The following is a 10489-nucleotide window of genomic DNA, read 5'->3' as shown; positions in this document are numbered from 1 at the left end:
CAAAAACACTAATTTCCTCTCACTGAAAAGTTAGTTCACTTTTTACATAAGTACAATGTACAACAATTATATACAACAATTTAGTATGTACTTTTGCTGTATGATCCTTTTATAAGAAAATTAGGATCTTTTTTGCGGTATTTTACGTAACTCCTTGAAATTTTTTTTTTTTTTTAAATCTTCTTGCATGTTTTATCAATCTTTCCAAAAAGACAACAACAAAAATATACTTATTTCTCTGGACTGAATTCACAAACTCTCTTCTAACTGTATATTTGAACCCTGAGAATGTGGTTGTTTGGTGGGTGACAGCTGGGCGTTAGACACAAGTAAAATTTTCATTCAGAATTAGTTAGAGGAGTTATACAAAGACTTGACTCATTCTGTCACTATTTCTCTCTTTCGTTCTCTCTCTCCCTCTCTCTTAGCAATGTTGTGTGATTTTGCTCATGGGTAGGTCTTGTTTATATATATTTGTCGCCTGGGCTTGACATGAGTGGACAAGGCCTTGGAACAATTTCACACATTGTGTGACATTAATACAATTTGTTGACTCCTCTATCAGCCCTCTGCAGCTCATCTCCTGTAAAAGCCCCATGCCCTTCTGCAGCCACAGCCTTCGGCAAAAACCCCCCCACCCTGCCTTGGTGGATCTGTGCCCGTACTGTTTTCTTGGCAGTGACACCAAGGCACTCAGCCAGTGTAGTGTGCCACCAGTGAGACAACACCCGGGCGGGCATCGTTGCAGGAAGATGGTCTGTCTTCGGCACTGGCATCAGGCCCAGCAGTAGGGGGACCCACAGAGGCCACCATAAAGGTGAAGTTGTGCTCATTGTTGTGATGAGTGGCTCGGAATGGCCTGGCTGCCTTTGACGAGCTCTTGATGCTGGAACCCTTTTCGGAAGCCTCGCACACCAGAAGGGCCTGGAAACACCTGTAAAACTGAAGACCACCGTGAGACACAAAGAGGGAGCAAAGTTTTATGGTGACAGAAAAAAATCCATACATCAGATACTGACAAAAGAGGGTTTGAAGAGAGAGGATCTTAAATCTACAGCTCAGAGAATCCTACAGCACTGTGTGCTCATATTTTAAAAGGAAGGCTTTCCTGGTTGGTATCCATGGTTGGCATAACCTGATGGGGCTGTTTGACCACCCCTGCACAGTAACCGTTTGACTTTGAGTTGCATTAAATACTTGCATGTGCAGTCGCTGCTCAGTTAACATCAAATGCTTTCGTTGAAGGTGGACTTTAAAGACTGAGCTATTTTGGCCCATGTTCACTAATGCTAACTTTAGAGACTTCACTCATAGGTACCTATTCATTAGTAGTCTCACCTATGATTGTAATGTTGTGATCTGGTGCTGTTTGGTTGCTAATTAAAAAAGGAAAAAGAGAACTTTCCACGCACTATTTAGAACACATGGCCACACAGCACACACAGTAGACACAGACATAAAAGAAACATAGCCATACAGCAAGGGGAGATCTTTTAAAGATTTTAAACACAAGTAATGGTGATGCCCCCTGTCCTGTATGTGATAAAAACATTCTAGGGTCTAACCCTCAAATGGCTCCCCTTTGGTATGAAAGAACAACAGCAATCCTCAAACACAAAGTCAGGGCTGATGGAAGTCTGATTTAGGGCTTATTCGTAATCTGGATATAAGCAATTGTCTCTGCAAATGTAATAATTTCAGGGGGTTACAGCGATGTCAGTATATTGCTCAGAGACGACACAGAATCACAAAGAATCAACGAAACGTGAGGGGCCTCCTGGCAGGTTAATGAAGATCACCACAGTGCCTATGTCTCTACACAAAACATCCAACTGACTTTTTCCTCTTTAAAATCAATTGGTGTCAAACTAAAAAATTAACAGCATGGAGAAACGAGTACCGCCGTAGTCTGTGACAGACTTGTGAAGAGCTTATAAATTGAAAGCTGCCATCCAAGGGAATTAACTTAGCCATGAGACCATCAGCAGGAGGGACCCACAGAGGATAATTACAGTTCGGTAGAAGAGAGATGCATATGGTGAGCTGCTTCTCTTCTCCTCCACCCTGGCTGCTCGTAGCCGATTGCCAAGCTGAGCATCTGAAGTCTCCTTTCACGAAGCTCGGCACACAGCCACTAATCACTGGTAAATTTCATCACAGACTATATAGAGACCCTACTGAATTTTTTAATTAAATAAGCACCAGCCAATTATACAGAAGTAAAACATAACAGGACAAACACAATAGCCCTTTTTTTTTCCTCAGTTGTACTAACTCATTTGCAGTGTTTGCCTTTTAGAGGATTCCTAATAATTGAATTGTTCCGGTGCCCAGCGGGCTACAGAAAATTTTTCAAAGGCTGCATTGTAAGAACAAGTGGTTCTGTGTTTTAAGATTTCCACTATGCATGCCGTTGCACCACGATTCTCTTTACATCAGCCCTTGATATCAGTGACATCAAAATGCCCCCCAAAGGATACAGACCAGTTGAGCACAAACTACCAGTCTGTGGCACTTTCAGAAAATGCCAAAGTCAGCCCTGGAAGTTACATGTTTCTTGATTTTTTTTATTTTTTATTTTGTTGGCAAAGGTGTGAAATGGAAGATCATAGAGACTGGAAATGCCCACCATCCATAACATCTCTGTTTCATCATCATCAGTTCGTCTCAGTTCTAAATCAAGACCATTGAATAATCACTGAAACAGTCCTGTTAGTTAGAGCATTTATTAGATCTTTCTAGTTATCCTACTTTCACCCCAGTGCAGCCAGCCAACACTGGAACTGTCACAGCGGACCACTGGGACCCATTATCAGTTCCTTCACAAGGTGCCAGCAATACAGGAAAATCAGAGACACAGTGAAGCACACAGTGAAGTTCCCTCCCTTGAGAAAACGTAGTGTACTTAGTATACTCTCCACACTGCATGTATACTTATAGTCAACTACATTTTCTCAAGAAAGGTCAAAGGTTAACAGCAAAGCACATGAACCAAAAGGCATAATGACAGTGGCCCTCTTGTGCACATGTGCAGTCACACACATACACACACTCAGACACATACACACAAGGAGTGTGTGATCAGAACTTTAATTCATCCTATCCAGAGCAGATTGGCACTAACGTCTCTAACAGAAGCAACATGACCAACAAAGGTGTATCATGGCAGACGAAGCTGCTAAGTGGTCCCATTGTGTAAGCGGGGCATCAAAGTCCTGGACAAACAGTGTGTTTGAAGACAGATGAAGCGTGTGATCCAATCCACCCCATGTGATCTATTCCTCGCTATGCCTCTCCAGAGTGCCTCTCTGGAGTCACCAGGAGCCAGAAAGGAGTGAGGGATGGAGTGATGGGGGATAGGTGCTAAAAGGCCCATGCTGGCACAGGGGAATGCATGTAGAGCTGGAGAGCAGAACAACACCCTGGAAAGGTCATCAAGTCTGGTTTGGTGGTGCATCATGTCTGCTATGACACACAGTAAATGCAGCTGCGGCAGAACACATTACGACAGACAGTCTTATAAGCAGGAGGTAAGGAGACAGGGCAAACACTCTATCTTTTGTTTTCACCATCTGATGAAAGTGTATAGAGGTGAGGCTGGGAGTCTGAAGGGTGGCAAACTGCTTCCCTAGCTGTCCGAGAACTGGAAGTGTTTTCACCCTTGTCTTTTTTCCACATACAGCAATTTCAAAGCTTAAAAGAACTCCTTTCCACTGTGGGGTTAGCTCTGATGATAAATATAAAAACAGTCACATTGTTCATTTGGGCAAAATAACTCACCCAACAGAACAATCTTTAGTACAGAATGGGGAGCACACAAAAGTAATTCTGATATAAGATGTGTGCAGCTCTGGCGTCTCATCCAGGGTCTATCCCCCCTCCCCTTCAGTCTTGCACCCTGTGTTTCCGGGATAGGCTCTGGCTCCCCACAACCCCGCTTGGGTCTCGCGGTTGTTGCCACTGGAATGGATGTGTGCAGTTGTAAAATCAATAGAGCTCATCAAAAAACTAAGGAAGGGGAGGAAAGGTGGTAAAAGGGGGCAGACCAGGAAAATCATACTGACAATCAGAAGTGTAACATCATTTCAGCTGGAGAATAATGAAGAAACTCACATCGACAAGATTTCGGAATAAGAGAAAGGAAAAGTGCGATATCTAAATTCGATCAGTCTCTTTCAGCTATAGTGTTAGTTTAGTGTTCTCCTTAGTTTGCGTGTTGAGTGTTTCCAGTACCCAGGTGTTCCAGCCGTTCTGTGAAAGCAGTGCTCGATAAAAGACCTGTCAGGATGCCCCAGAATTCTTCAAGTGTTATTCACTATTCAGCTCCAGGCTTCCTGGACTGCAGATGACTAATTTACAGAAACCTTCACTAATGCTTTTTTCCAAATACCTCTCATATCTACTGAAACACAGAGGCAAAAACAAGACAACGCATTGTATCTATTCAACCAAGGGGACAAAAATAAGTCTGGGACAAATGATATGCAATAGAGTTTAGTGTTATTATTCCATGAAAATAAAGAAAAATTTAGTGGAGTAATTTTCTCACCCTGACAGTCCAAGGACTTAATTTACTATGATAAAGTAACTGTTGCTACAATTTACATTTTAGATACCAAAGCAATATTAAAATCAATGAGCAATAAAATAAAGTTAAAAGGCAGCAGGCATATGAAGTGCAAGTTATCAAGTTCTCAGCATCAACCTGCTCGGTTCACGCTAGACCTCCCTGCAAAGCTATCCTCTCCAGATCAGAAGTCTCTGACCTCATGATACTGCGCAGAGCCACCACGTGCTCGCTTGACCTGATCCCATCGTCACTCCTACAGAACATTTCCCCGCAACTCTTCAGCTTCATCTCTAAGATCATCAACTTCTTGCTCTCCTCTGGCTGTTTCCCAGCTGCCTTCAAAACCGCTCTAATTTCACCTCTGTTAAAAAAACCCTCCTTGGATCCTAATCTGGTTGAAAATTACAGACCGGTCTCTCTCCTCTCCTTTCTGTCTAAAACCCTAGAGCGGGCGCCCTATGATAACTGTCTGATTTCCTCACCCGGAACCGTCTCCTCGACGGTTATCGGTCCGGTTTCAAAGTTGGTCGCTCCACTGAGACGGCCCTTTCGGTGGTGTCTGATGCTCTCCAAGCCGCTAGAGCCGCCTCCCTCTCCTCGGTCCTCATCCTCCTCGATCTGTCTGCGGCATTCAACACAGTTAACCACCTGATTCTACTCTCCTCTCTTAACCAGCTTGGGATCAAAGGTGTGGCACTAAGATGGTTAGAGTCCTACCTATCTGACAGATCCTATCAAGTGGTCTGGCGGAGCTATCATTCTTCTCCCCTGCCTCTCTTAACTGGTGTCCCGCAGGGCTCGATCTACACCTCCTCCCTCGGTCTGGTCATAGCCTCCCATGGATTCAAATACCACTGCTATGCTGATGATACTCAGCTCTTCCTCTCCTTTCCACCTGCTGCGTCAGACATCTCTGTGCGCATTGCTGCCTGCCTGTCGGACATCTCTTCGTGGATGTCTGATCACCACCTCCAACTCAACCTCTCCAAAACAGAGATTCTTTACCTCCCAGCTGGCCCGTCCTCTTGTCATGATCTATCAATCAAACTGGACAACTCACTCATCTTGTCTACCTCCTTGGCTAAGAGCCTGGGAGTAACGATTGATGCGAGTCTGTCTTTCCCTCAGCACATCAAAGCCACAACCCGGTCCTGCAGATACATCCTGCATAATATTCGTAGCATCCGTCCCTACCTCACAATTGACTCTGCCCAACTACTTGTCCAGGCCATGGTGACTTCCCATCTGGATTACTGCAACTCTCTCCTGTGTGGCCTTCCTGCTACTGCCATCAAACCTCTGCAGCTTCTATAAAATGCTGCTGCACAAGTTGTGGACGATTTGCCAAAGCGTTCCCACGTATCTCCTCTTCTCATTTCTCTGCACTGGCTTCCTATAGCTGACTGAATCAAATTCAAGACCCTGGATATTGTCTACAAATGCATCAATAGAACTGCTCCCAGCTATTTACAGGTCTTGATCAACCGCTACACCCCAGCTAGACCCCTTCGCTCGTCTACTTCCGCTTGCTTGATGGTCCCACGCATGAAGGGTAAAGCATGGATGCCGGAGTAATGGTTGAATAAAGGTTTTATCTGGTGATGCTCATGAAGTTACGGTGCATGAACATTTACACCGTATTTGAGCTGGAGAGATCTTGGGCGAAATGGGTCCGGAAAAGTTTTCAGACCCTTCTTGAATGTAGACAGAGTTTCCAAAGTTCTGTGTGAGAGGGGAAAGTCGTTCCACCACAACAGAGCCTATATCTTATGATATTATTAAAAAAAAAAATTGGTAGGAGGGTTATCAGGATTTGTCTATCCTGTGCTTTATGCACCTACTTGAACAATGAACCTCGGTGCAGCAAGTGGTAGGCAACAAACGAGGTTTACTTGAGTCACATGTCTGCAGCTATGTCTCTTTCTTTTAATATAATGCATAAATTGTACTTTTGCTGAGATGTACGGCGCTTTGGACAAAAGCGTCTGCTAAATGAATAAATGTAAATGTAAATGTAAGTTGTCCTTGGGAGTGTCCTCACAATCACTGTCACATGAGCCGATGTCACACAGACTGTAATATAAGGAAGGAAGGATTGCCTAAAAAGTTCTGCATCCATGGCCCAGTTTGAGACAAAATCGCAGACCTCCCCCCACATCAGCTCACTCCCCATTGTGCACTTGAGTTCCTCTGCTGCTGTGTGTTGACACGTTCATTAAACCTCCTTAGTGCTCAATAAGACCAACTCTGACAATTTTGGGTACCTGTAATTACGACTCTTTGTTTTCCCCTAACCCCCTCCACCTGCTTCTCCAATGAAAAATACATAGTTTCCCTTCGTTAATAAGGATCATAATTTAACTTACCGCATGCACCACCTACACACCATTCTAATTACAAGGGAAGGGCATATAGTATTTGTCTGCAATATGTATTTTTGGATTTATGTCTACATGCCATAGGAAAAAAATTCTAATCAATGTGATGTGTGGACAATCTGGTGAATTTATTTCCATTAAAAAACAAGACTGAAAAAGAACACAACATAACAGTCTCTCGGTTCCAAATCTGTTTCAGGGCTAATGAGGCAGTAACTCTCATTCATAAATATGAACTGACAGCAGAGGTACACTGTCGTACAGCGTAAACCACTGCAAAACAGACACAAAGGTGGGAATCCACGGTGTTGTTGACTATGCCGTGGGGAAGACATGACAGTTGGCAGACTAGCGAAAGGAAAACGCATTTTAACTGACTCTGGATGTTGGGCACGGCACCACTGGAAGAAGAAAGAAACCGGTGTACTCACCAGGTGTGGCTTTGCCAGCCATACGGGGGAGGGGGGTGCTGGGCCTGACGGACGTTCAGTGCAACTCGTATCTGTACAGCATTTTTAGTCTTCAACTCGCCTCAACTCACAGTTTCCATGAATACGGGCTGGGAGGAATTGAAGACTGAAAATGACATACAGGAGAATTTGTCCTCTGCAGCTCTCTGAACCCTTCTGGAAAAATTATAGATTTTTTCCCTGGGGTAAAAGAGGTTGCTCTAGGTTAAACGTTACTAATACTTGACAAAGAGATGTTAACGTGTCTAAAAGCTTATCCTTCAAATCTTCTTATTTTCGCTTTGAGAGAGAAAATTGATTTCTATTTTCAAATTTTTGAGATGTGTTAGGATATAGAATTTATTGATTTTCAGTATAAAAGGTACTGCTGTAGACAAGCCAAGAATCAATGCTTTGTACAACGAGAAAACTGTACAAACTGATGTCTGTAACATCATAACAGACTCAAAATCAAATGTACTAAAATATTTCCCTTTGGAATTTTACAAGATTACAAGGTGGTAGAGCAGAAAATCTAATCAGACACAGTATTGAAGTCCTATCACATCTTTTTTTGTTTGGTAGCCCTTGATCAGCAAAGCCATGAAGCAGGTAATAAAAGTACACAAGTCTGTTTTTGAGAATACACAGAAACCCTCGAGAAACACAGTTTTACTCTTGGAATACTTGTCAGCTGTGATCACATAACATTTATATTTGTTCATGTAGCTGACGCATTTAGCTTACCAATTAGTAAAGCCTGGTGACTTTTACTGAATAAATTCAGGGTGAGTAGTGCACATTAATGAAGGGTGCTATGACAGGAAGTGCAATTTGAATCTACAACCTTTGAGTGCAAAGACAGCAGCCCTAACCACTAGGTCACCTTCTGCCCACCCCAGTAGTTCAATTACAAGTGTTTATTCATTCTTCTTTTGTTGAGGTTTTCATGTGCCCACTGGTCTCTTAAGAGCAGCATTAAATCAAGAGAATGAAAAGAGCAACGGAGGCCACATGGCCTGGAAGAAACAGTAAAAGTGATGGAAACTTTCTGAGTGAGACAAGCAGGACAAGACCAACATAGTGGCACCCCAGCAGAACTGACCTACAGGGTCTCCTTCATACTCTGAGTCAAACAGAGAGGTCAGACCCCACTAATTGGCCATATACATACCGAATTCCTTGTCTGGAGGTTACTACAGAGCACTTGAGTCATCAGGGATTTGCAAAACTGGTCCTACTCAAACCTCTGATAAGAGATGCTTAGGTCTGCCTTGTCTATAAATGAGCAAAAACACAGGAGGCTTTTACCTTTCTACAAAATTATTTGCTGTAGTGAAATCCCAGAAATGTGCCTAGGGAGGAATGATATGATGATCCAGCTTTGCTCAGTTAAAATTAAGTGAGCCTTCAATGGTTTATCTTGCCACTGTAGCTTAACCGTGAGCATACTGATTTCCATTTATTACATGTTTACACTTTCTAATTCAGCTGTCATTGTAATTAATCTTGGTAGTCCATTTCATTTCCAAACTCGGAATACACCTCTGAAATTTTGAGCTGCTCAGAGACTTTTTTAGAAGGTTTATTTTTCATTGAGGTGTTTTGAAAGTACATTTGCATTTTGTCCTTAAACTGTTTTTCTCATAATGCCACTCAGGATTACAGTGTTGCTTGGACATGACATTTTTTGTGAACCTAAGCAAAACATGACATCATTCAACTTAACCCAGCAGAGCCCAGTTTCCATGTCCAACCTGACTTAAAACCTGAGAAGATATAATACATTTACAAAAAAAATCATGCCACCTATGATGAACAACCCATTGCACCGCTGCTGTCCTTTTTCCTTTCCTCTGAAGTGTTCTATGCACATCAATCTGTATTTTTTTATTCAGATTATAACTGGTGGACCTCTGGTCGGGCATCACCCCTATAATCTGATATGTTTTTATTATATGAAATTAATTGAGGTAAAAGCAGATTCTGGGAAATGGAAAAATATGCAGTTTAGTAAAAATAGCTTTTTATTATATTAAGCAAGACCAATAAGCCACTCGAAAGCATAATTATAACTACTGAAAATAGCAAACATGTATGACTCAACCTTTCAAGATAAAGTGACATAGGTTCAGTTTCTTGCTAAACTTCCAAGGACACCTAAACAACTGCTATATGCTAAAATTCACACACGAATTCTGAATCAACATGTCCTTATTCGCAGGATACTTAAAACTACACTTTGTTATGAGCATTCCCACAGTCCTTCCCCCCCGACACAGCCTACCTGCTTATTCATGAAGATGTAGATGACCGGATTAATGACAGTGCTGCTCTTGGCCAGCAGAGACGGGACGATGCTGACCTCAGGTGTGACCAAGCCTGGCTGGCCAAAAGTGGCGACTAGTGCCACCACACCATAGGGCAGCCAGCAGAGAAGGTAGCAGGACACCATGGTGACCACCATGAGCAGCACACGCTGGTCACGTTTGCGGCTCAGTGCCGAGTTGATGCCGCTCACCTTTAGGGCGATGAGGGATATAAACACAGAAACAAACAAACAAGTGAAAAGGAATGTTATTAGAGGCTCTGGCATCTTACCTCGAGTTCACTCTTTGCAGGAACACACATATTATAAGTACCAATTTCATCTGCTTACTTCTTTCATGTTAGAGCGGCAGTGCTGGTTTAGGGGGACACCAACATGTCTGTCCCAGTGTTATCTGGGAATGCAGTGCCAATGTCACGTGTCCATTTGTTGGTGAATGCAAACAAAGCTGTTTATACTTGAATATTGCCTTACCCGGCCAGTCTCAAATATTGTCATCTCCAGTTAGATGTTTCCTGACACTTTCAGAAAGTTAAATCACACAAGGATGTGAAGCAATAGATACCCTGAGAATAAATACTTAAAAATCTCTGGAATAAGCTGTTTGATGCTTATTCAGACAAGAAATTAAATCTGACAGCTGCAAAATGAAGCACATTGTTTAGTGTGTTAGCCGTTGCCTTAAGTGCCTTAAAAAAGCAAAGGATGTCATCACTTGAGGGCTGTCAATTTCAGTCTTGGCAAGGCAAGCCTGTCAAAGCGT

General features: G+C 42.8%; 1 protein-coding gene across 1 annotated transcript in view; it reads right to left on the bottom strand.

The window, feature by feature from the left end:
• Window positions 1-224: 224 nt before the first annotated feature.
• The window catches only part of LOC108934986 (vertebrate ancient opsin-like), a 34970-nt gene continuing 24705 nt past the window's right edge, over window positions 225-10489 (bottom strand). The window contains exons 3-4 of the mRNA XM_018753234.2: window positions 9685-9918; window positions 225-942 (exon numbers count right to left, since the gene is read on the bottom strand). Of these exons, the coding sequence (XP_018608750.2) occupies window positions 694-942; window positions 9685-9918 (483 nt within the window). The 3' untranslated portion in view covers window positions 225-693. The remainder of the gene's footprint in view (window positions 943-9684; window positions 9919-10489) is intronic.

The sequence above is a fragment of the Scleropages formosus genome, chromosome 3 (assembly GCF_900964775.1).
Source record: "Scleropages formosus chromosome 3, fSclFor1.1, whole genome shotgun sequence".
NCBI lineage: Eukaryota > Metazoa > Chordata > Actinopteri > Osteoglossiformes > Osteoglossidae > Scleropages > Scleropages formosus.
This window is presented reverse-complemented; position numbering and strand designations above follow the sequence as displayed.